We start from the raw sequence: 26,366 nt of genomic DNA on the forward strand, positions 1-26,366 counted from the left end.
CGCCCCAGAATTTGGGATTGTTGTCCATTTTACAGTTGATAGATTGTTTCCTGCTATGAGAGCTTGTTTATAAGTTTCATAACTCTTGATTTGGTTAGATTCATGAATACAGAGCAGTCCATAAACCACAAATGTATGAGACAACAGGAGGTGATATGCTTTTATGCGGAAACAGATGCAAAATAGGAACGGAACAACACATTCATAAACAGTGACAAGACAACCACACTGTAATGTAATATTGATCAACCTGTGTTCCTGAAGACAGGGCAGCTTGATGCGGCTGCCTCCTCTACAGCACAAGTATCCAATTTAGGACCCTTTGAAAGAGGTCCGAGCAAATCCGCCGGATCGTAAAAGAACTCCACCTTCACAACTCTCATCTTCTCATCCATCTTTTTCAACCCAGAAAATGAAACAGAAGAAAAAGTGGTTGTAATTCCTGTAAAAATCAAAGAAGAAAAAAACTGGAACTGAAGAAAGAAGAACCAAAAAGTATACAAACCTCAAAAATGGCCAAGCCAAAGAGTTGAACCAATTCTCCAGTAGGAGCATGCCCCTTGAACGGACCTTCCATGTAGCCCCAATGCCTGAACTTGTATACAATCACCGGCGGCCCTGAATAAACATGGAGAACCTCCACTGCAAACCCTCGTGGGAACGTCGTCGTAAAAGCCTTATGAGATGATTCCACAGTTTCAACATCAGGATTATACAACCTCAACTCTTCAGGTAGGGAAGTCTGCAACAATGCATTATATCCACCGATTTTTTGCGATTCAGTTATGCTAAGGGCTTTCTTTCCTGCAAGGTGAGTGTCGTTTATCATCATCAATTTGTGTAGATATTGTAAAATTAAGTAGAGCACCAAACTTCAATTTCAATACCATTTAGGGATTTAGTGAACTTGTTTGGATCAATTGATTTGTAGTCATCAGAGCATGCCTTGTGGAATAGCTCCATTTCATAAGTCTTCAACAGGTTCTGCACCATTTCTTCTAGTGAACCAGGTGGCCATATCTGGGCATCAACAAGTTCAATTAATATGTTGTTTTTTCATGTTTAGAAAGCATGAGAGAGTTTGAAAAAAAGAAAGATTGAGAAAGAGAGACCTTAGTTCTGCCTTCTTCAAAAAGCTTGTTGACAACATCATAATTAGGAGGAGCACCAAATCTCCATTTGGTGTTCTTCTCTCCTTCTCCATATAAGAAAGAACGGTACTTGTCACCTACATCAACACCTGATGAGGATTCCATAGTTTGTACTTCAATCTCATATTTACCTGCAGCATATGGTCTTTATATAACCTCCTACCTATAATGTATTTTCATAGTTTTCAGTGGAAAATAAGAGATGAGTACTTTGTTAGTCAACAGTTACAATGTTTGTAACACTTCAAATTGGATACGCAATGTGTCCTTTGAAGATTTCTTTGAAGCTTCATAGACAGTGATATTATGGAATAGATAAACCCACTTAACTTTGTTCAATTGGTCTCTGACTCTCTCTCTCTCGAATTTCAAAGACAGCAAACTAACAAAGTGACAGTAGCGGGTGACTATTTGAGCTGTGAATTTGTGATAGAGTGATGGTGGTCTCGTTGTGCTTTCGAATTCGATTCGATCCGAGTATTTGAATTTCGTTTCCGATTTCGACCTAGGTTAGATATCAGGTATGCTAGACTCTACTCATACGGAAATTGGAGTTTTGTGAAATGAGTTATCTTTATCACTCAATGATTCAATTAAAGAAAATCTGTCATATCCTATGTGTTGTTGGCGACAAAAAATAGAGAAAAGTTGCACTTAGAAAATTGATAAGGGTTCTAAATTTTGTTTTTGTAGTTACAAAGAATAAGGAATTTAGAGTTTTAGTTCACCATAGAGAGAGATTTTAAAAGGATTTGTGATGTGAGGTCTATACCTACTATTGATTTCCAGTCTACTACTAGTTCTAAAAGAATCGAGGTGTATTGAGTTTGAATTTGATTCAGAAAATCTTTTACCTGATCCTAGATTACACAAATCAATCAAAGAGTATCATCCCAACAACATACTGTTGAAAGGTCCTTGCCAACCACGAAAACATGATAGTAGACCGCGTGGGTAGTTGTGATATTTTTGTCTATGTTAGATGATGACATGCATCAAATATGAACAAAAACAATATTTGACATCATATCAAGATTAAATTCATACTAGTCAAAGATACATCACAAATGAAAGAGTATACCTTAGTGTGAGATTAAAATACAACCATCACCACAAAGTTGAGAGGGAGAGCCTTTCAAGAGATTTTTTTATTTTTTGTTTTGTAATAATTTCTTCGATGAAGAAATCACACTCGTTGGGGGATTGTAACTCCTACATGGGGAGTTGCAACTTCCCGCATCTCTCTTTCAACAATCCATGGCAGTTGAATTAGGAGATGGATTGGGTTAACCCATTTTGGGTGACTCAAACTCATCTCAACCAACATCCCTCACTCGGCGAGTCTTTCATTTTACTTTAAGGTTCATATTGCAAATAATATGTGTGATCAACATACTTCGAAAGCTCATTTTTAGAAGCCGATTCCCAATTGAGAAGCCCACCCAAATAAACCTGAAAAATCTTAAACATATCTACCTACGATTTCTTTTCATTTTTTGGATTGTGTTGTCGTTGCGGGACCCAAATGCAAGTTGTTGGGCTTTTTTTTGAAGTAACACAAAATATATAATGTAATTTTTAGATAATTTCATTTTTTATTTTGAAATTAAATATTATAAAGAATGTATGACAAATATTTTAATACTGTCGAGATTAGGATAGTGATTCTAATGTATTCTTTATTGATTATAGATATTGTAAATTATCAAAGAAGTTGTATTTGGGTAAGTAAAATAGAGAATCTGTTAAGAGATTATGATGCCAGTTCTATCACACATCTTCGACCTTGAATGCCTTTACCATAAAAGAAATCAAGAAATAACTCTACTTCGGAAGGCAGTATTGTTAGCAAAAAAATTGGCTAAAACAAAGATGGAAAAAGCAAGGAAAACCATTCTTGCAGAGTTGCTGTGATTCTATGATGCCCTCAAACATGTAATTGTCTCCTATCTCCAGTCTACTAAACTATACATGCCAATTTTCTACTATGGCAATTTCTGTTTAAACCAAAGACGAGGTTGAAACATATATCAAACATAAGATTGACATTTTTCTTGTAGTGTTGTGAGCAATAACAAACTCTGTGTTAGCTTCTTCCTGAAACATATTACATTGCTGATGCTTTCCAATTTATACAGTTCCTCGAAGAACTTGTCAGAATTCTATCTTAACTGATGAGATAAGGATGATAACTTCATATGATATGCCACTTAATTTGGTACAAGGAGCTCAAATGCATAAAATTCTTAGATGGTCAAGGATGTTAAGCATGAAAGAAGAAACCAAAAGGAACAATTTGTTATTTTGCTTTTGAACATGTAATTACCAAGGAAGCTTTTACAATCATTGATAGTCAACAGATAATGAGTTTCAGTAATGCCTAATTGTCATAGCAGTCTAAGAGAGGTTCACGGTGACTCAAAAACTTAAGCAAGCACTGGCAGAGCATATTCCTCTTGCCTAATGTAGAAGGAAAACAAGCAAACAAAAAGAAGAAACGATGATGACAATCTTCAGAAAAGGGGTAAAAGTTGACAAAATTCTGTGCCTGGGAGAGTGAAGCCACCTTTGACTATATTGAACAAAAGAAAAACGATATCCAAACAAAGAAATAGGCTAACCATTTGTAGCTAGGAACCATGGTGTAAGGAGTTGATGTTTGGTAGTGCTGAGAAGCGTGACTAACCAACTCCTGCCACAAGAGATCATCAGAAAATATGTTAGCTCTTTTATTACATTAAAAATCTTCTATCACAAGAAAAAGTATGAAGATATATTATGACGAGATTACCTCAGAGTAGCGAACATGATCATGATGCAAATGGGAAGATTTTACAATGGTTTCCCACTTGGAACTAGGAAAGGATGTCTCTGGATGCTGCTTTTTAGGATGAAATTGAGAGTCAAGATAAGTATTGGTGAAAGGGATTCTGGAGGTTATTGAAGGCAGGGTACGCCAAAGCCAAGACTCAGAAGGTGTCTTTGGTAAAGGTGGGTGAAGAGGAGACTTTACGGTAACAACATTTCCTTTATCATCTGCTTTTAAACTTTGATCATTGATAACATCTTTATTTCCATGAGCAGTCACTTTGATACATTCCAACTTAGGCTGCTGATATGAGTCCTGTGGAATGTCTGCTTGGACCCTGCAATCTGAATCAACATTAGAACCCAAATTTTTGTCTTCCAATTTGTGTGCTCGCTCCATGGATTTTAGGCTTTTAACATCGCGGAGAGAAGATACTGGAATAGCACTCTTCTCCAACTCTCTGCTTTTGTAAAAAGCCTTAAAGTTCTTGCCCATAGAATCCATTCGTCCCTTCGCATCTAAAGGACCTGATTTTGAGTATGACTTTCGTACAACATGTACAGTATCTACATGCAATGTCTTTTCCACCATTGGGCTCCCTGAGCGAGATCCTCGCGTATAGCTACTTTGAAACAATAATCCCTGACTCTTAGACATACTAGTGCCCTTGTTATACAAATCTAATCTATTTGATCTCAAATCCTCTGCTTCTTGAGGAACACCAAGGAAATCCCGTCCACTGAAGGGGGACCTAGGTGTTTCATTTCGATAAGGAGATATCCCAGAAGAGCGCCTGAAGGGAGATGACTCACATATTGCTTGTCTATCACTTGAAAAACTAAACCTGCTCGAGCCACTACGTAGCTTATTATCAACCTCTGGTCGCTTAGGGGACTGAGCTCGACTATGTGATTTGTGTTTATAGACAGCATCTTCAGCATGCTGAAATAAAATAGAAAAAAAAAGGTAATAAGTTTAGGGCCTCCACCAGCTGTAGCAAGAATATCAAAGGACAAAAAACCTTTTATGGTTACCTTCTTCACAGTATGATTGTTAGATTTGATACATGCAGCTTCGCTAGATTTTCCAAACTCACATGTGGAAGATACAAAAGCATGTGTCCAAATTTTGATCCCTGGAACAGGATTTAAAAGGCTTAAAGAATTTTTAAAGCACAAGTGAGGAATGAAACCACAAGCCTTGGCTGATATGTTGCCAGAATGGTCATAGTTATCATCTTCATTTTCGCTTTCTTCTTCCTCTTGCTCCTCACCATAATTCGGTATGATCTTATTCTCATACTGATTAACAGGTGATTTCCTATTACTACTAAGAACTGCCTTAACCTGCCTAGGTCGCTCAACTGTCACAGGCTGCTTCCTTGAAGCATACTGATGTGGCTCTAGAGTCATCGCCTTGACTGCTGGTAAGAAGCAGCTCAGCATGAAATCCCGAGTTTGTGGATCAGTAGAGAAGGTTCCTGACGGTCTCACAAATAATTCATCAGAAGTGCTTATACCAGTAACACTACACTTTATGGAACAGGAATCCGAGGGAGACAGTGTGTCAAGTGCATCAGCATATACATCATCATCATTATTCTCCGAACCTGAAACCTCCTCATCGTTTATTTTTCCAACCAATGGCAATGCTACAATTTGAAGCTGACTCACATTTCGATCTTCTAAATGCTTTTCAGTAGAATGTTTTTCGACTTCTAGGGTCCTTCTTGTTGAAGGAAGCCTTGAAGTGGCAGAAACCACCTTACAGTCCTTGGGGTTAAATGGACCACCATCTTTGGGTCTTCCAGGGGTTTGTTCCCACACAAATGGAACAGCAGCTGGTTCTGTAACCTGTTCCAGACTGGGGTCTGCCATGTAGGCTGAAAGTGTATGTCGTCTTCTGAGCATAGAATTATCAGTAGCCTTCCCTTGATCACCATTACGAGACCTCAACGGTGTGGAAACTTCCTCACAGAAAGAAGTGGTACATTGAAATTCAATTTCCTTTCCCCCATCTGACACAATCATGCAAATTGTGCATGCACTATGTGTTTCAAGATTTTAGCAATGGAGATTATTACCAACAATAAGAAACAGCAATACGGATCATGCTGAACTCTCCCTACTCCCTAATCCCTGAAAACAAATTAGGACAGATTCTTGAGCAATAGGAACTCCTAATCATAAACACTATAAATCAAAAAATTTCCCTACTTGAACTGCTTACGCCAATAAAGACAGATCAAGAAACTAAGGAAAATTTAGAAATAGAGTGAAGCACGTTTTAGTATGAATTAGCATGATGGTATCTAACAACAATAGAAAAACTAGAGCATTAATTTTGGTTTCTCGAGGGAAAAAAGTGGAAAACTAAACACTATTGATCAACAACGCTATTAGAGTAATTGAGAAAAATCAAGTAGAAAAGAATCAATTTCTTTCGTTTTCTTTCATGCGCTCAGTTAAACCGAACAGAAAACGAATTCCTGAATTCGTAAACAGTGACGACTAATTTCACAAAATGTAAGCAAATTTAGTATACAAGCTCAAATTTAACCTACTAATTTCACAACTAACCTCTTTAGAATCTTGAAGCTCTTCTTCTCCCGTTCTCGCAACACAATCAAAGAAAACGAGTTCTTAAGAGTCCAAAACGGAAGTCTATGTAAGCTTTATCCGGATTACTTGGACCCTAAAATGTTGCCTACGATTAGGGGAATGAGTGAAAACAAAGAAAAGCCGACAGAGAGAGAAAGCACACACTGATAGTCCCCACGGTCTGCTTTTTGCGCTTTCTTTCTTATACATGAATAACGAAACTATGACTCTACACAATACGCATACAAACATGATCAACATTATTTACACCACATACTTTACTTTTATTGACTACACCCAATCCAAACAACCCAATTAAAAATATAACAACTATGAACTGACCTCATTTTTATGTTTTTATCAAAATTTTCACCCAATCCAAACATGATCAACATTAGTTATGCATACAAACATGATCAACATTAGTTACACCGCATACTTTACTTTTATTGACTACACCCAATCCAAACAAACCAATTAAAAATATAACAAATATGTACTGACTTCATTTTTATGTTTTTATCAAAATTTTCAAACTGCATCCCATAATTTATCTCATCAACGACTGAGATTAAAAACATTAAAAAACAAAACAAAACAATTCACCTTCTTCATTGTAACCCTAGATTTGACCCTCTTTCCTGCCAGTGTAGAAAAATAGGAGCAATTGTAGAGAAGAATAGAGGCAATATTTGGTGTGTATGTATATTGATCAAACATTACAATTACAACCTCATATATATAGGCATCAAACATTACACCTTAAGACAAATGTTGCATAATTTGATGAGCAAATTATGGGACAAAGGTTCCATAATTTGAGGAGCAAATTATGGGATAAATTATGCCATAATTTGAAGAGCAAATTATGCCATAATTTGAGGAGCAAATTATTCCATAATTTGAGGAGCAAATTATTCCATAATTTGAGGAGCAAATTATGCCATAATTTGAGGAATAAATTATGCCATAATTTGAGGATTTAATGTCAATACTCCCCCTCAAGCTGGATCAAGAGGATTGATTGAGCCAAGCTTGGACAATAATCGATGAAAATGACCAGAAGACAGAACCTTTGTAAAAACATCAGCAAGTTGATCATGACTTCGAGTGTAAACTGTTTGAATAACTTGATTCTGAACTTGATGACGAATAAAATGACAATCAACTTCAATATGTTTTGTGCGTTCATGAAACACGGGATTAGCAGCAATATGCATAGCAGCCTGATTATCACAAAAGAGAGTCATAGGAAGACTACTCGGAAAACCCAAATCTGCGAGCAAACTCTTAAGCCATATTAGTTCACATGCACTGGATGCCATTGCACGATATTCAGCTTCAGCACTAGAACGAGCAACCACATGTTGTTTTTTGCTACGCCAAGAAACAAGATTTCCACCAACAAACATACAATAGCCGGAAGTGGACTTTCGATCAAGGGCATTTCCAGCCCAATCAGAATCACTATATCCTGTAATCCGTAAGTGACCGTGCTTAGCTAGAACTATGCCACGACCAATAGAACCCTTGAGATAACGTAAGATTCGTTTGACAATGCCCAAATGGAAAAGAGTAGGAGCGTGCATGAACTGGCTAACAAGACTTACACCATAAGCAATGTCAGGTCGAGTAATAGTGAGATAAATGAGCTTACCAACCAACCGTTGGTAATCACTAACTTCTTGTAAAGGTTCACTGGCTGTATCAAGATTTAATTTGCTATCCAGTGGAGTGGATGTTGGCTTTGAATTCATCATTTCGGTTTCCTCTAGCAAATCAAGAATATACTTCCTTTGATTTAGAAATAAACCTTTGCTGGAAACTGCCATTTCAATGCCAAGAAAGTAATTTAAGGAACCAAGATCCTTAATAGGAAATCGAGATCGAAGAGTGGTTTTGAGTTGAGAAATAGCATCAATACTATTCCCAGCAATAATAAGATCATCAACATAAATTAGGACCACCACTATAGTATTGGAAGAATGACGAATGAACAAGGAAGAATCAGCTGTACTGCGAGAGAAACCAACCTCTTGAAGAACGGTACTTAACTTGGCGTGCCAAGCACGCGGAGATTGTTTCAACCCATAGATTGATTTGTGTAGGTGACAAACCAAAGAAGAATCCGAACTCTGTGGATGTCCTGGAGGTAGTTTCATATAGACTTCTTCTTCAAGATCCCCATGAAGGAAAGCATTTTTGACGTCCATTTGACTCATAGACCATCCACAATTTACGGCAACTGAGAGGAGAGTACGCACTGTATTCATCTTAGCAACAGGAGCAAACGTCTCTTTGTAATCTACACCAAAGGTTTGAGTAAATCCCTGGGCCACAAGGCGAGCTTTATGTCTGTCAATGGTGCCATCCGAGTGAAATTTAGTTTTATATACCCAGCGGCTCCCCACTGGTTTTTTTCCAGGAGGAAGTTTAACAACACTCCAAGTTTGATTTTCAGCAAGAGCTTGAAGCTCTTCACCCATAGCTTGTCGCCATATTTCCTGAGAATTTGCTTCCTTGAAATTCTTAGGTTCATGAACAGTAGAAATAGCGGTGAGAAATGCCACATGAGCTGAGGAAAGACGATGATAAGTGACATACTTGGAGAGAGGATGGCAAGCAGAAAAAGTGACATAATCTTGAAGTTTTGTTGGAGGGACACGATTTCGAGTAGGATTCCGTCGAACCAATGACGGTGAAACCTCATGATTATTAGTGGAAGCAAGCACCTCATGATTATTAGTGGAAGCAAGCACATGCACATCTTGGAGATTCTCGGGCTGTTCGGCTGGAGGATTTTCAACCAAATTTTCAGCTAGCACATTTGGAAGGAGTTCAGCTTGTCCAGTTGGAGGATTTTCAGTGGCCTGGTGCGGAACAAACTCAGCAATATTAGGCTTGTGAGGAACCCCTTCAGAAATAATCTCGGATATAGGCAAAGGAAACACGTCCTCTAAATCATCTTGAGAATTTGTATAATAAGGTGTTGCTTCTTCAAACATAACATCTCTGGAGACAAATAATCTTCGAGAATCAGGATGATAACATTTATACCCTTTCTGAGTCGAAGAATACCCCAGAAAAATACACTTAGCAGCTCGGGCATCAAGCTTATCACGATGAGCTGCTTGTATATGCACAAAACAAGTGCAACCAAATACTTTCAAGTGAGACACATCAATAGTTTTCCCCTGCAAAACTTCAAGGGGAGATTTAAAAGACAGCACTCGGCTCGGAAGCCGATTAATGATATAAACTGCTGCTAATACTCCATAAGACCAAAACACTTTTGGAACATGCATGTGAAGCATCAAAGCACGAGTTTTTTCCAACAAGTCTCTATTTTTGCGTTCTGCTACTCCGTTCTGTTGAGGAGTACCAACACAACTAGTCTGATGCACAATGCCATGAGAATATAAATACTGTGTCATATTTTTAGACATGAATTCCGTGCCATTATCAGAACGAAGTGTTTGAATTTTAGAGGAAAATTGAGTCTGAACAAGCATATGAAAATCTTTGAAGATATTCATAACTTCACTTTTTGATCTCAACAAGTACACCCAAGTAACACGTGAGAAATCATCAATAAATGTAACAAAGTATTTAAAACCATCAATTGATTCAAGAGTAGGTCCCCAAACATCGGAGTGAACAAGTTCAAACATTCTAGTAGTTCTAGAAGAAGAAGACACAAAAGGTAATCTAGTAGATTTTGACAAATGGCAAATTTCACAAGAAAAATAATTGGTATCAACATTTGGCAACAATTTAGTGAGAATATTATCTGAAGGATGTGCTAAACGTTGATGCCAGAGAACATGATCTGCCGAGGAAGAAGGAAAAAATGAGACTTGAGTACTTTTGCTAGGTTGAAAATTTCCTGAGATGTAGTAAAGACCTTGTAGAAAAAATCCTCTACCAATGATCTTCTTAGTGACAAGATTTTGAAAAAGTACCTCATGAGGAAGAAATATAACACAACAATTTAAAGCTTGAGTGAGTTTTCTAACCGAAAGTAACTTGACTGGAAAAGATGGAACATATAAAGCCATTGAAGTCACATCTTTAGACAACAATTTAAGTTTACCTTCACCAAGAACAGGAACACCATTCCCATTGGCAATTGACACATGGGATGGAGTAGAAAATTTTTTGAAGTCAGACAAATTGGTTAATTTATTTGTCATATGATCGGTGGCACCAGAATCAACAATCCAAAAATCATGCACGGTATTAAATTCTATAGCAGTAGAGAATGCACTGAAAATACCTTCAAAGTTGTCATTGGATTGATGTCCCGAGTTTGATAAGAACCCAGCAAACTTACCAAGGAGGGTTGTGGAATTAGAGTGTCCTATACCAGAAGCTCCATGTATTGAATTTGAGGTGTAATTTACTCTTCCCTTCTCCTGAAGATAGGTTGCAAACTCATTTATAAGGGAAATTGGATTTGAGGTGTAATTTACCATATTTCCCTGTAATGTTTCTACAACATGACCTGCTCCGATACCATGTAGAAAAATAGGAGCAATTGTAGAGAAGAATAGAGGCAATATTTGGTGTGTATGTATATTGATCAAACATTACAATTACAACCTCATATATATAGGCATCAAACATTACACCTTAAGACAAATGTTGCATAATTTGATGAGCAAATTATGGGACAAAGGTTCCATAATTTGAGGAGCAAATTATGGGATAAATTATGCCATAATTTGAGGAGCAAATTATGCCATAATTTGAGGAGCAAATTATTCCATAATTTGAGGAGCAAATTATGCCATAATTTGAGGAATAAATTATGCCATAATTTGAGGATTTAATGTCAATAGCCAGTAATTCACCCTTCTAGTCTGAAGCAAACAACCATGGAACTCAAAAAATGCCACCAGTCATCAACTCGAGCAAGCCCACTACAATTGCAGCTCTACCTGACCAGTCATTGGACAACAATCATACTACTGTAGCTCCACTTGAACTAGCATTGGACTGCAGCTCTTCCCATAGCCCATAAGTAACTCTCTGGCAGCATCACCGGCTGGCTGTGACCAACAATAACTCAGCTTCCCTTCCAATCACACGGTTGAAGCTACATATGACATACCATTGATCTACAGCTCTTCCTTCAATCAAACACATGCAGCTGCCGCTACCTCTATATCAACACAAGCCGATGCCACCCCTCTCAGCAACCAAATAAACGACAATGATTGTTCCTCATCTTTCATCGCCTGTGCCCATGACTCCGTAAAAGTTTCCGGCCAAGAAACCATCGAAGAATTGTTCGTCGATTTGGGAGAGAAGCTCTGCAGATGAGAGTGAGAAGGGAAAGGAAGGAGAATGACAGAATGAGGAGGAAAACTATAGGGTCAGGAGGAGTGTCTATAGATCAATGTTTTTAATGTGTTTTAGGGGTGTACCTAGTAAATGGAGGGATACAAATAAGGTTCATCTACAAAGATAGACAAGCGAAAGACTAATATCCTCGCGATTGAAATCAAGTGCCATCATTTTTTTAATAATTAATGACTAGGGAGATTGAGTCGCGGAAATTGCAGTTGGGTGAGGGGGTGGGCCTGATGGGTTTGACCATTACTTGTTCAATCATTTTCAATGATTTATGAAGCACCCAAACCGCCCTTACAAGGGTGTGTTTGCTACTTGTATGTGTTGATGTTTGTATATGTTCAAAACAATTTTTATGTGGGTTTTGAACCTGAGTTGACGGATAGAATAGTGGTAAAGGATAAAACGTGTTTTGGATTTTTATTGAAACGTTACGATGTTCCTTAGAGATTATGTTGTTTTGATTTTCTGGAATGTAACGAAATGTTCGTTTTCATATTTTTTATTATAAAAATAAGAAAAGTCTCTATGGTTCAACCCGAATTGAGAAAGACAGAGAAAAAAGTACTTGCAATTCTTCGTATTCTTATGTGTAGAGAGCATTCATATAGAGAGATTCTAGGCTATTTTATCCTGGATGTGATGTTGCTATTTATTGCTAGCACAATTCAGAGCCAAAACCACGAAATCGTCTTAGAGAGCGACTTAGTTCGTGACTTAACCATCATCTCACATTTGTAATTCGATTTCATTCTTAGCATAATTTTGAGGTAACATTTAACCAGTTTTTTGTGATAATGCTTCAACAGTATCAAACAAGTAGCAAAAGAGATACTTGTGAGTCGAAGGGCACCATACCTAAAGGGAAAGAAACATGGTGGTGCAGTAAGAGTTTTAAAAAACAAATTAGAACTAAGAGAATGTCATAGGAAGGTACATAATGTTAGGGATGATAATAGTTATGAAACATACAAAGTAGCCAAATAAGAGGCTAAGAAGATTATAGGAGAGACACGTCACAAAACATATACCAAGTTAAATAACAAATAAGACACAAGAGATGGAGACAAAGCTATTTATAGGCTAGCTAAAACACGCGAAAGTAACACTAGGGACCTGATCATGTAAAATGCATCAAGGAGATCGAGTTTTGGTAAAAGAGGTAGAAATTAAGGAAAGATGGAGACATGACTTGAATGAGCTACTTAACGGCGGTCACGGAGGGAACATTGAAAGTATCCACATCTCTCCTAGAAATAGGGATCTATGGTACGTAAGACGTATTAGAGTGACTGAAGTGAAGGAAGCTTTAAGGAAAAGACAAGGGGTAAAGCCATGGGACCGGATGAAATTTCAAAGGAAGTGTGGAAGTGTATCGGAGATGTAGGTATAGTATGGCTTACTAAGTTATTTAATCAAATTATTAAGACCCGTAAGATGTCTGATGAGTGGAGAGGAGAAGCACTAACCTATATACAAGAATAAATGTAATATCCAAAGTTGTAACAATTATAGAGCCATCAAACTTATGAGCCACATATTAAAACTCTATGAGAGAGTTGTGGAGAGGAGATTGAGATCGGTATATACTATATCCAAAAATCAATTTGGCTTTATACAGAGATGATCCACAACGAATGTAATATTTTTACTAAAGGGACTTGTAGAAAAACATAGACAAAAGGAAAAAAGACCTTTATTTAGTATTCATAGATTTGGAGAAGGCATATTATAGGCTGCATAGGAAAGTAATGACGTGAGAAGAGAGGAGCCTTGATTAGCTATATTACTATGATTAAGGATATATATGAAGGAGCCGTGGCTAGTGTTAGGACTATTATAGGAGTTACAGGGGAGTTTTCTATCACAATAGGATTAAACATGGAGCCTGTTCTTATTTATTATAGTGATGGATGAACTCATATGACATATTCAGAGTGAGTTACCTTGGGGCATATTGTTTGCTGATGATATAGTTCTAGTGGATGAGACGATATTGAGAGTTAACTCAAAACTCGAAATATGGAAGCAAGCATTAGAGTCTAAAGAATTTAAACTAAGTAGGACTAAAATAAAATACATGAAATGTAATTTTAGTAAGAGTAGATAAGGGAATGAACAAGCAATTGAATTAGATGGGAGAGAAGTAACAAAAAGTAACGCTTTTAAATATCTTGTATCGATTTTCCAAGAAGATGGAGATATAAGTGATGAAGTAGTTAACGGGATTAAAAACGGGTGGAGTAAATGGAAGAGTGCATATGTGATTTTATGTGACCAAAGGATTCCCTTAAGGTTAAAGAGAAAATTCTAGAGGTTAGTTGAAGTAAGGGCTTCGGGCCTGGTCCCAAGGCACCATAATTTCAAAAAATATTCAATACAAAAAATTATTGTGTTGTTGGGCGGTTTAAAACATTTGAACTACAAGAACCCTCTCAAATCCCTTTGGTTTTAACCCCAACTCGTGCGGCCCACATAATCGAGCGAGCGCAACTTTAAGAGTGTGTTTGTATTGAGGGATTTTGGTGAAGAGAAGAGAAGGGAAAGTAAGCTCCCTTTCAATACTTTGTTTGGTTAGTTTAGTAGAAATTAGTGGGAGGGATTTCGAGATAATTGACGGGAAGATTTCATTAAACTTTTGTCAAAATATTTCCTCCCCAAAATGGGGTCATTTGAAGGAAAAAAATGACTAATTAAGTCATTTATAAGTTAAAAATCTATTTTACCCTTGAACATAATATTTAAACATAAAAAGTAAGGATAAATTAGTAAATTAAACAAATATTATTTCCTCTCTTTTTTTATATATCCAAACATGAGAGAGGGAAAGTATTACACTTTCCCTTCTCTTCCTTCCCTTCCCTTTCTCCTTCCTTCCCCCAAATCCCTCAATCCAAACACACTATAAAACTATTATTAGAAAGATGCTTTTATAATAGAGTTGTCATACCAATCTTCTAGTGCCCATTTTGGGTCTCTATTATGCACCAACAAAACGGAGTCTTGTTCAATTGCAATTGTGGTTTAGCACGTAAATCTGTTTGGAGTTCAATTTAGGTAGGAAGCCAACACAATAATTTGTGGTAGATGCTGAAGCTGTCATCAGGTCCTTTTGGGAAAAAAAGCAGTCCCTACAAAACAACGTCCATCTTAAAAAACACGGAAGAGCCAAGTTTCAGCGTCAAAAAATTACGACTTATTTACATCTTTTCCATTGAAAAGAAGAATTGCCCCCTAACCTAAATCATGCAAACGAGACAAATTTTTCAGCATCTGAGAGAATAAAAGGACGTGATCTTCACCACTGTAAGTGTTAAGGGCGATCATCTCCGCCACTTCAAGTATTTTTTTTATTTGATACAAACTCATGTCTGATTTAAATGGGGATTTAGGGTTTGTTTCATGATTTCGTGGATTTGGGTTCTGCATAGCTTCAATTGGTTTGGGGGTTTAGGGTTTGTTTAATGTTTTTGTTCTGTGCTCACCTTTTACAAGATCGATTGAATCATGGATTTGTATTGTTGATGTGCGGACGGAGGTTTATTTTTTAGATAATCTATCTGTTGGATTTCTCTATTTTGTATTGATTTATTTGGGTTTGGATGTCTTGTTCAATAGTTTCTGGTACTTGCAAATTCTATTATGACAGTGGTTTCTCTGTTTTGAATCTCCTAATGTTTGTTATAGGATGAGTTCAAGCTATCTTTGCATTAATACCATGATACTATTCATTTTTTATTATGTTACTCTTTCATATATGAATGCTACTAGGACGCATGTCAAATTGAGTTTTATACTACTAGTTTGCTTACTGTTTAACATGTTATAGAATGAGTCATACAAATAATCAAGTAGTTGGAGACTCATCTTAAAGTGACAAGGCACAATGGGATGCTCCATTGACAACAACCTTTGTCTACATCTGTGTCGATCATCACAAAGCAGGCGATAGGTCAAACACTCATTTCAGTAAAGAGGGTTGGAAGAATATAATCATAGCATTTAAAGAAAAAACTGGTAGAAACCCAACTTAAGAATAAATGGGATAACGTGAAGAAAGAGTGGCGATTGTGGGGGAAGTTGATGTTCGAAGAGACAGGTCTTGGATGAGATGATCAACGTTAGACTGTGCTGGCAGATTACGAATGGTGGGAGACAAAAATCAATGTATTTCATAGATAGTGATAATTTACTAATCCTTTTTATTCATTTACTGACATTTTATTCATCAAATATATGTATTAAGAGGATAGAAAGTGCGCTAAATTCTACAACCACGAAATTAAGAACAATGAGGGACCATAGTTCCTGTTTGGAAGGACTATAGTTCCTGTTTGGAGGACAAGTTGCTACTAGACAACATGCTTTCAATCCTTTTACTAATATTTTACCTCAAACTGTGAATGAAGACACTCAACCCATAGATGAAGGTAAAAGGGGGAATTGAAAATGTGTCACTTTCCCAATATGAGGTTTGAATTGATCTGGAGTACGATGCAAATGTTGATATGGTTGTTGATGTCTAGAGCTCACCCACTCCACCAACTCGTGCTAGCAGGAGTTCTACCACTCCAGGAAATCTTTATAGACGCAAGACATAAGACGCAAGAGGAAGGCTATTGATGTCCGAGATGAGATCAATGCCTCGTTAGGTCAGCTGGTGACTGTACTATAGAGTCTCACTTCAGTTGCGAATTTTGTCTACAATACTGGGGGCATCGATAATGTTATGCTTATGCCGTAAGATTTTCTAGAGACATCCAATAAGGGACCTTTGCTAAGTTTTGCACTGAATTTAGTTGAGAAGAAGGAAAATCGGGACTGGTTTTTGGGGATAAGAAGGAAGAAGTGGCAGCTGGAGTGGTTACAAACTTACAATCAAGGTTTGATGAAGCTATTGGTGGGGGCTTCATGCATTTGATGCTTTGTGAAGCATCTGTTTGTCTTATACGGGATTTTTAACAGGTTATGATGAATGATGAGGTGTGAGATAATGATGAGTTTACTACAGATGCATGCATTTTAGGAGCGGTGTAGCAATTAGTGAACTAACATATTCTACGCCTCATCAAAAATTTTGAACTTCTCTATTGTCTCGTCATTAATGGATAACAAATTTAATTCGAGGTAATCGAATCAAATCCTTGTCTATAGTGAGAAAGGAAAACATTGATTTGTGCAATGAATTGTCAACAAATTATGGATTATTGGCATCATGTGAAGTTGGATTGAGAGAGATGGTCGCCATATTTATATATATTGTTACACAAGGGGTTAGTACTAGAGCATTGCAAGATCGATTTCAACATTCAGGTGAAACAATTCATCGTCAAATTCACAAAGTGTTGAATAGCCTTATATGCATGTTCACTGATATTATAAGGCCGAGAGATATCGACTTTAGTGTAACTCCGTGACAAATCGCAAAAAAATATAATTTTAATTCATTTTTCACGATTGCATTGGGGCCACTGATGGCACACATAGTTCGGCTATGGTTTCACATGAGAAACGTATTCCATATATAGGGAGGAAAGGGGGTAACGACCCAGAATTTTACGATAGTATGTGATTTCGATATATTGTTCATATTTGTGTGTGGTGGATGGGAAGGGTCAGCACATGATTCATGAATATTCAATTCCATTATATCAAATGTGCATAGCAATTTTCTTCACCCCCTACAAGTAAATTTTATTCAAAAAGACTTTTTTTATTCTTTTTATATTTTTATACCAACTACTCATACAATTATTTAATGTAGGGAAGTACTACTTGGTGATGTTGAATATCCAAATCAGAGGGGATACCTTGCACCCTATAAAGAGCAGAGATACCACCTAGAGGTATTTTAGAATGGTCCACAAACCTTAGGCCCCCAAGAAGCATTTTACCATACTCATTCATTCTACGAAGTGTCATTGAGCATACTTTTAGTGTATTAAACAAGAAATGGTTGATACTAACTCGAATGTCATCATATAAAATCAAAAAGGGTAGTACAAGTCAAAACTACAAGGGGGCATGTGACATATTATAAAAGTCGTGCCAACTTTTATGAGCTTTGTCTCCCACTAGCAACTTTTGGTCTTGAAGACTAGCTAACAAAATACTAATAAAAAGCAAAGCATAAGAAATACAAAAGTTTAGGACTTTAGTGTTATTAATGATAAAAGTTGTAGCCAAATCTTGGCGGTATAACCTTTTAAAATGGCAAGATCTCACTTTTAGATAGGTGGGTATGGAAAGGACACGTAACCGCAGAATTTATGTCCAAATTATAGTAAACTAATTAAATATGTGGGGTAACTCTTCTGGTTTGCCGATAATTGTGGAATTTAATGAGGATGTTGCACACGTGGCTCCAATACACGTAAAAATAATAACTAATGTTCTGCTCGTGCCCTAACCCTAGAACCTAGATACAATGTTGACAGCATGAACATATATAGTTCGCAAAGCTTGAAACATAAAATCAAAACAAAATATGGCAGAAACCATATAACAACGTTGAAATAGTCATAATCTTGTTTCTTTTGTTTCATTGGAATATATGCTGTGGCTAATGGGTTTCACCAGTTATGTTTCGATCTATCTATGTGCATGTCTAGTGCACAATTTTGCATTGTAATTGTTCAAGATTCAATAATTTTGAAACAATTTTATGAAAAATTGTAAGAAATTTCCGTTTTTAACCTTGCATTAAATGTGAAATTCCCTTAATTAAAATATTTTTATTAATATCAAATATTTGTTTACACATATTACTATTAATATTAATATTAAACATTTTAACATATTAAAATATTTTATTAATATTACATATTTGGTTCGATCTATCTACATTGTAATGTATAAGGATAAGTATCACAAAAACCCCTGTACTTTACAAAACGGGTAGATTGAGCCCGTTTACTTCTTTTTTTTTTGGGATCATTCAAGCCCTTGTATTTTGAGGAATGTGGTAAACAAGCCCCTCTCACTCATTTAGTTATAATGGTGCTAATATGGCCGTTAAATTTATGTCACGTTTTTTTTTTTTATATTTTACAATTATTGACGTAGCATGACATGTGGTATTGACCAATAAAATGATGACACAAGTCATTTTAAAATTATTAATTAAAATATAAAAAAATAAAAAATCTAAAAAATTATAATCATCTTCTCCCGTAAAAGCTCCATCTTCGGCGAGATCACAAACCTGAAAATTTCACTAGTCTCTTAGTGGGCTCTCTCGCCTGAAAAGCTTATAGTGTGTTTAGTTTATTTTCTATTTTCTTGTTTTCTTTTTCTATTTTCCATTTCTATCATCGAAAATAGAGTACGTGTTTTGTTTCTAATTTTCTTTTCATTTTTAGATAATTTTTGGTTCAAAAGAAATATGGGCCATGAACGAGGTTCAAAATATAAAAATTGTCAACAATGTGAATGTGTTTGTTGATCAATTTACAATTATTACTTACCTGGCTCCACCCCTAATAATTGTGCGTCTGTTATTCAGACATTTGACCAGTTAGAACACAACTGAAAGAGGAATATCCTCCCTTCCATCACAACCTTCAGTCAACAGTCTATTGAGGTTGGAGAATATCTTTCAATCAAGCCACGTTAATCTACTGCGAATTTTACGACTATGGTATTCCAACTAAAAGACTACGAAGAATAAAAGGAAGTTCCACATACATTCCTTGACAGTTATCTTCAATCCTTGTCGAAACAAGTTATGGTAGAAGATAATCTGGTGGATGAGTAAGAAACTCACAGCAAAGCTTGATACAACAGAGCAAAAAAGGAGATATTATGGCCTAGTTTGGTAAATAATTTTCAAAGTAGTAGATATGTTAGCAGAAATGATGATCGTAAAAATGTTGGATAATTTTAATAGCAGATATGCTGCATGAATGCTTGATATTGTTTGGTTGAACTTTTGCTGGTAACATTTATGCTGGACAATATTTTATGACAAATTACATGCAAGGGTATTATACATTTTAGTTGTAACAAATACATATAAATGTAAAAATAAATAATAATTAATTTATAAAATAAATATAATTAATTAAATAAAATAAATATAATTAGTTATAAAAAATAAATAAATAAAGATAATTAATTAATTGTAAAATAAATATAACTGAGTAAAATAAAATTAAAGATCATTAATTAATTAATAAAATAAATATTATTAATTAAAATAAAATAAATATAATTTATTTATTTATAAATTAAATATAATTAATTAATTAATTAGTTCGATATTGATTTGAGGGTATTAGGTGGATAACACTAAAAGAGTGAGGACAATATGGGGAGGAAATGAAAAATGCTACCAAAATTGTCTCCAAGAGGAGTATTCCAAAAGTATCATAATATTGTTCTAGAATTGTCTCGGATTATGTGTCCAAAAATGATCGTTTGACATGCACAAAACATTTATGCTAGATACAAGCATAAATGCTTGTAAAAATGCTTTGTCAAACAGACCTATATTTCTCTCCAAAACAGCATTATCAAGTACGAATAACCATTCCTAATTGGCTATCATTGAACAACATAAACCAATTCATTTCAAAAGAATTTGAGCATAACATCAGGAGAAACCAAACTTGTAAAAGCATGATTGCTTAATACATATATTCGTAAAGTTTATCACAACTCTTAGGAATTGTTGATGTAAATTCGCAAGTATATGAAATCGCACAAGTAATAAAGAGATAGTATAGTATCGTTCCACATAGATTTTGACAATTTAATTCAATACAAGGGCGAATGCAGGGGGGGACTGCACTCGGCTGTAGCCCAGTGCAGATTTATAAAAAAAATATATACTTATGCAAATGTATATATATGCATAAATAGGTTACCCATAATACTGATATGAATATATACACAAATGAAAGACAAATAAACAATAAAGCCTAAAAGATATATATAAACTAAGGCCCATTAGTCCATTACCCAGTATACACATAATTTATGAATTGTCTTTAAAACTAAGGCCCATCTATGAGCTAACACTAATAGATCCAAAAGCACTCAACAAACTTGAGTAGAAACAAAGGTAAAACATAGCATATGAGAAATTGGAGTGTAGTTTATAAAATTTGAAAAAGGAAAAACAGAAATTGGGGTATACTCATAATTATTATGTTTTTGTCTAAGATTTATTTAGAATGAGATGAGAAATTGGGGTGCAGTTTACAAAATTTGGAAAAAAAGAAATTAGCATATACTCATAATTATTAAGTTTTTACCTGAGATTTATTTAGAATGGGATGAGAAATTGGGGTGCAGTTTATAAAATTAGAAAAAAAAAAGAAATTAGTATGTACTCATAATTATCATGTTTTTGCCTAAATGTTTATTTTTCAAGTGTCATTTTTCATAATAACCTATAAAACAGGGGTATTTTTGAGTGTTCATTTTCCATAAAATTCACTTTTGAAGACTTAAAAAATATGTTTCAAGTGTCCATTGGACATACTCTTATCCCTTAAAAAAATATTTTGAAAAAACCGACTAAAAATAAGAAAAAGAGACTATAGGACTACAGTGCAGACTGCAGATTGTGACTGAAGTTGTAAGTCGACGAGACAATTACTTCCCGTTGCTCCGTTAGCCGAGCCGAATCCGATGACACGCCAACTCCCCGTTGCTCCTCACGCGCTCTCTCACATCCGGCGAACGCTTCTCTATTTTTCTTCCCTACCTCCCATACTTGTGCTTTATCCGGCGCGTTTGTCATCGCCGCACCGACTTCCTACTTCTCTCGATCTCTTCATCCCTAACAATATTGACAACCAAATCTAAAACTAGAAACTGATGCACCTGAAGCTTCCCCGAATCCATGGGTGATATAACGGACTCTCTGACGCAGTCTTCCGGCCCCCTCAACCTCGTCACCACTGCTTTCTCGCACAACCCTCGCCCCATGCCAGTCCGCGAGGACTGCTGGGGCGAGGAGGCAACGTCTACTCTCGTCGACGCCTGGGGCAGCCGTTACCTGGAGCTTAATAGAGGCAATCTTCGCCAGAAGGACTGGCAGAATGTTGCTAATGCTGTCAACGCTCTCCATGGCCAGACCAAGAAGACTCACCGTACCGATGTCCAGTGCAAGAATCGCGTTGATACCATCAAGAAAAAGTACAAGATCGAGAAGGGTAGGGTTTCCGCTTCTAATGGAACCGTTACCTCCTCTTGGCCGTTTTATAATCGCATGGATGTGGTAATCGGATCTAGCGTTAGCGTCCAGAAGCAACCCTCTCCGTCACTCTCGCCATCCCCGCCGGTTGCTTTGCCGCTCACGTATCGGAAGAGTCCTGCCTCAGATCCTCCTACGGCAGTGGCACTACCTCAGAAGAGGCCGGCGGATGATGGATATTTTAGGAGGAATTACTCAGCTATGGCTGCAGCTGCTGCTGCTGCTGCGGAGAGCGATGAGAGTGAAGAGGAGGAAGAGAGGGAAAGCGAGAGGGAGAGGGAGGAGGAGAGCGAGGAGAAAGGGGAGGGAATGAGGAAACTGGTGAGGGCAATAGAGAGGTTTGGGGAGGTGTATGAAAGAGTGGAGGGTGAAAAGCTAAGGCAAATGATGGAGTTGGAGAAGCAGAGGATGCACTTTGCGAAAGATTTGGAGGTTCAGAGGATGACGATGTTTATGGACACGCAGGTTCAACTGGAGAAGATCAAGCGTAGCAAGCTTTCTGGCTCTGATGGTGAGAGTTCTTTTGATTTCTTGTTTCAATTTTTTTTGGATTTAAGGTCTGCAGTTGAACGTTTTGGATGATTATGTCAGTGAATTGGTTCATTTCATAATATGTATTGGTTAATGCTGTTTGTAAGTGGAACCTACCCATGAATTACTGGATTTTGTTGGATAAAACCTTTGTTATAGCCTTGTTTTAGTTGGTTTGAAAAAATTGATGATTGCATTGAGATCCTCATTGTACTTTTTAGAAACGGTAGTTTCCGGCCTTCTTTTATGGTTCTGTAAAGAAATAGCTATTCAGGGCTTATCTCGATATCTCGTGATTATCAATTTTTGTTATGCTAATAAATCGAGCCATCTCATATGTGTTTGGGATTTTGCGCTTGCATGGGTCATATATTGTGAAGGACTTTGATTTTGTACTTTGGTTTATGTGTTCTGTAAAGTTTTTGTTTGGCTTTTTACCACATGAATAACTGGATTTTGTTGGATAAAAAACCTTTGTTATAGCCTTGTTTTAGTTGGTTTGAAAAAATTGATGATTGCATTGAGATCCTCATTGTACTTTTTAGAAACAGTAGTTTCCGGCCTTGTTTTATGGTACTGTAAAGAAATAGCTATTCAGGGCTTATCTCGATATCTCGCGATTATCAATTTTTGTTATGCTAATAAACCGAGCCATCTCATATGTGTTTGGGTTTTTGCGCTTACATGGGTCATATATTGTGGAGGACTTTGATTTTGTACTTTGCTTTATGTGTTCTGTAAAGTTTTTGTTTGGCTTTTTACCGCATGAATAACTGGATTTTGTTGGATAAAACCTTTGTTATAGCCTTGTTTTAGTTGGTTTGAAAAAATTGATGATTGCATTGAGATCCTCATTGTACTTTTTAGAAACAGTAGTTTCCGGCCTTGTTTTATGGTACCATAAAGAAATAGCTATTCAGGGCTTATCTCGATATCTCATGATTATCAATTTTTGTTATGCTAATAAACCGAGCCATCTCATATGTGTTTGGGTTTTTGTGCTTACATGGGTCATATATTGCTTTATGTGTTCTGTAAAGTTTTTGTTTGGCTTTTTACCACATGAATTATGCAGTGGTCCTTTATATTAAATTTAAAACAATCTGGAATAATGCTAAATATTGCTAGTTCTTAAGATCCCCCTGTATTGAATTTAAATATCGCCTTTTGAGCGATTTTCTTTGTTTGACTCTTAGTAATTCACACAATTTGAACCCATTTAGAATGGGTAGTTTATTTTGTTTAAGCTTTCATTGCCATTCGTTACTGAGAAATTTCATTCTGGGAGGTTAGTATGATTTTTTGTGGCAGGATGTTTTGCTTTACTTAGATGATGTAAAAATTATTGGACATGTTTTAATGGTTATCTTGTCAAGATGGAATTATCCTTTTGTTTATGAGGGTGACTTTTAAAGTACCTTGTGATTATATATAAAGGCATGTGTATAGTGCACTGTTTCTTGTTTACATTTAATATCTTATATTTTGTGTCTCTTGGAAAATGAGATAGTTCTCATGTTGGCCATGTTGAAGCATCACCATACTGAACGATTTGGAAATTGTTCAATCTGTAAAATTAGCTTTGCCTCATCCGTCGAAAGGTTGCATTTAGAAATCTGGGTTTTTTCATATGTGTTGCACAGAAATGTCTATTGAGGCCAATTTAACTTCTAATCAAGAACAAAAATGAGGGAGCTGATTTCTCCGTTTTCATTCATTGCATTAAGGTATAAGGGGATTGCTTTGAAGAGTTTAATAAAGGTTTTTGGTGTTTTCCTGCTCTTTTAAAGTTACGTCAAAGATACTTTGTATTTCTTATCTTGCTAATCTGTTCTGTTTTTTGACTGAGAACTGAGAAGATAACTCTAGTTGAATTCATCTGCATCTGATATGACGTAATGGCACCATGTACACTTGCTTGTCTGTGTAATTGTCTGTGTAATTGTTTCCATCTATTTGTTCCTGAAGCTCCATGCTGCTTGTTTTTGTAACGATCACTATTTGGTTGATTATGTTGAATTCCTTTTCCAGTATTGAAAAGGAGCCATGCTACATCTAATCGTTTTATGTTTCTTTCGTTGCAGACAAATATAGCTAGCCATCTGGGAGAGAGCTGATTGAAATTCTTCATTGGAAACATTCCTAGGTTTGAATTTTGTATTTATATCTTGTCCCAGCAAAGTACATAAAGTTCACGGCTATATTCGCATCAGAATAGATAATCAGCAGTGGCAGATATCCGTAGCTGGTTCCTTTTGGTTCTTTTGATGAAATTAAGAGCTATCTTAAATCATTAAACGACTCATCCAATACAATGTATTGCTTAATTATTCTGATTTTGGCTGTAATGCAGATTTAGGACGGAGGGAGGGGGGGGGGGGGGGGGGGGGAGGGATACTGTTGTTTTCATTTTACAGTTTGTTTCTTGCTATGATCAGACCAGGTCATGTAACTCTTAATTTGGTAAAAAATATACCAAGTAGTAACACAATCACACTGTAGACCAAACAAAATACAGAGAGAATACTACGAAAGTCCGACTTATTGACTCCAGCAGCTGATAACAACTTATTCATAAACAGTAACAACACAACCACACTGTAATGTTATATTCATCAGCCCGTGTTCCTCAAGACAGGGCAACTTGATGCGGCTGCCTCCTCTGCAGCACAAGTATCCAATTTAGGACCCTTTGAGAGAGGTCCAAGCAAATCTGCCGGATCGTAAAATAACTCCACCTTCACAATTCTCATCCTCTCATCCACCTTTTTCAACCCAGAAAAAGGAAACAAAAGAAAAAGTGGTTGTAATTCCTGTAAAAATCGAAGACGACGAAAGCTGCAAGTGAAGAAACGAGAACCAGAAAGTATACAAACCTCAAAAATGGCCAGGCCGAAGAGTTGAACCAATTCTCCAGTAGGAGCATGGCCTTTGAATGGACCTTCCATGTAACCCCAGTGCCTGAACTTGTACACAATCACTGGCGGCCCTGAATAGACATGGAGAACCTCCACTGCAAACCCTCGTGGGAACGTCGTCGTAAAAGCATTATGGGATGATTCTGCAGTTTCAACAGCAGGATTGTACAACCTTAACTCTTCAGGCATGGAAGTTTGAAGATGAAAGTTATAGCCACCGATTTTCAGCAATTCACCAAAGTTAAAAGCTTTGCTTCCTGTAAAAGTTAACTTGAGCAATTAATTTTTTTTGATTGAGAGAACAATAAGCAAAACATGGTATTCAACTACCATTTACGCTTAAAGTGAGCTTATTTGCGTCAACTGATTTGTAGTCATCAGGGCATTCTTTGTGGAATAGCTCCATTTCATATGTCTTCAACAAGTTCTGCACCTTTTCTTCAAGTGAACCAGGAGGCCATATCTGGAAGGAAGGAACAAACCTTTTTAAAGATTATAGAGGCATGGACTACTGAACTCGCACAAAATATTATTCCATATGTATATATGAAGAGGACGAGAGACAGTAAAAGAAGAGAGACCTTAGTTCGACCTTCTTCGAAAAGCTTGTTGACAACATCGTAATTAGGAGGAGCACCAAATCTCCATTTGGTGCTCTTCTCTCCTTCTCCATATAAGAAAGAACGGTACTTGTCACCTACATCAACACCTGATGAGGATTCCATAGTTTGTACTTCAATCTCATATTTATCTGCAGCATATGGTCTTTATATAACCTCCTACCTAATTATTGACGAT

The 26,366-nt window shown here is 36.5% G+C and overlaps 3 protein-coding genes across 6 annotated transcripts; 1 reads left to right on the top strand and 2 right to left on the bottom strand.

Moving 5' to 3' along the window:
- Positions 1 to 51: 51 nt before the first annotated feature.
- Positions 52 to 26,366, bottom strand: LOC120016336 (pathogen-related protein-like). Of its 4 annotated transcripts, none has more exons than XM_038869064.1 (4): positions 26,150 to 26,364; positions 888 to 1,020; positions 506 to 804; positions 52 to 395 (listed from the first exon to the last, which is right to left on the bottom strand). In XM_038869064.1, exons 1-4 carry the CDS (start codon positions 26,291 to 26,293, stop codon positions 246 to 248), a joined length of 726 nt encoding a protein of 241 aa, XP_038724992.1. In that variant the 5' UTR covers positions 26,294 to 26,364; the 3' UTR covers positions 52 to 245. The 4 variants fall into 4 exon arrangements, with proteins under 4 accessions (XP_038724992.1, XP_038724993.1, XP_038724991.1 ...); XM_038869065.1 differs by lacking the exon at positions 26,150 to 26,364 and adding an exon at positions 1,113 to 1,337; XM_038869063.1 differs by lacking the exons at positions 52 to 395; positions 506 to 804; positions 888 to 1,020 and adding exons at positions 25,100 to 25,415; positions 25,527 to 25,825; positions 25,899 to 26,031 and having other exon boundaries at positions 26,150 to 26,361.
- LOC120016333 lies at positions 3,530 to 6,284 on the bottom strand. The gene is made up of 3 exons (XM_038869059.1): positions 4,995 to 6,284; positions 3,943 to 4,902; positions 3,530 to 3,843 (listed from the first exon to the last, which is right to left on the bottom strand). Exons 1-3 carry the CDS (start codon positions 5,988 to 5,990, stop codon positions 3,724 to 3,726), a joined length of 2,076 nt encoding a protein of 691 aa, XP_038724987.1. The 5' UTR covers positions 5,991 to 6,284; the 3' UTR covers positions 3,530 to 3,723.
- Positions 21,451 to 25,203, top strand: LOC120016335 (trihelix transcription factor ASIL1-like). Its single transcript, XM_038869061.1, has 2 exons — positions 21,451 to 22,630; positions 24,735 to 25,203. Exons 1-2 carry the CDS (start codon positions 21,766 to 21,768, stop codon positions 24,746 to 24,748), a joined length of 879 nt encoding a protein of 292 aa, XP_038724989.1. The 5' UTR covers positions 21,451 to 21,765; the 3' UTR covers positions 24,749 to 25,203.

This window comes from Tripterygium wilfordii, chromosome 15 (genome assembly GCF_013401445.1).
Source record: "Tripterygium wilfordii isolate XIE 37 chromosome 15, ASM1340144v1, whole genome shotgun sequence".
NCBI lineage: Eukaryota > Viridiplantae > Streptophyta > Magnoliopsida > Celastrales > Celastraceae > Tripterygium > Tripterygium wilfordii.

Excerpts from the sequence above, each read along its gene's own strand:
- LOC120016333 (XM_038869059.1), bottom strand. The coding sequence starts at position 5,990 with ATGATTGTGTCAGATGGGGGAAAGGAAATTGAATTTCAATGTACCACT. Across the intron at positions 4,903-4,994 it reads ACAATCATACTGTGAAGAAG|CATGCTGAAGATGCTGTCTA; the intron begins GTAACCATAAAA and ends ATTTTATTTCAG. Across the intron at positions 3,844-3,942 it reads ATCATGTTCGCTACTCTGAG|GAGTTGGTTAGTCACGCTTC; the intron begins GTAATCTCGTCA and ends CTCTTGTGGCAG.
- LOC120016335 (XM_038869061.1), top strand. The coding sequence starts at position 21,766 with ATGGGTGATATAACGGACTCTCTGACGCAGTCTTCCGGCCCCCTCAAC.
- LOC120016336 (XM_038869062.1), bottom strand. The coding sequence starts at position 26,293 with ATGGAATCCTCATCAGGTGTTGATGTAGGTGACAAGTACCGTTCTTTC. Across the intron at positions 26,032-26,149 it reads TCGAAGAAGGTCGAACTAAG|ATATGGCCTCCTGGTTCACT; the intron begins GTCTCTCTTCTT and ends CCTTCCTTCCAG. Across the intron at positions 25,826-25,898 it reads GCTCACTTTAAGCGTAAATG|GAAGCAAAGCTTTTAACTTT; the intron begins GTAGTTGAATAC and ends TAACTTTTACAG.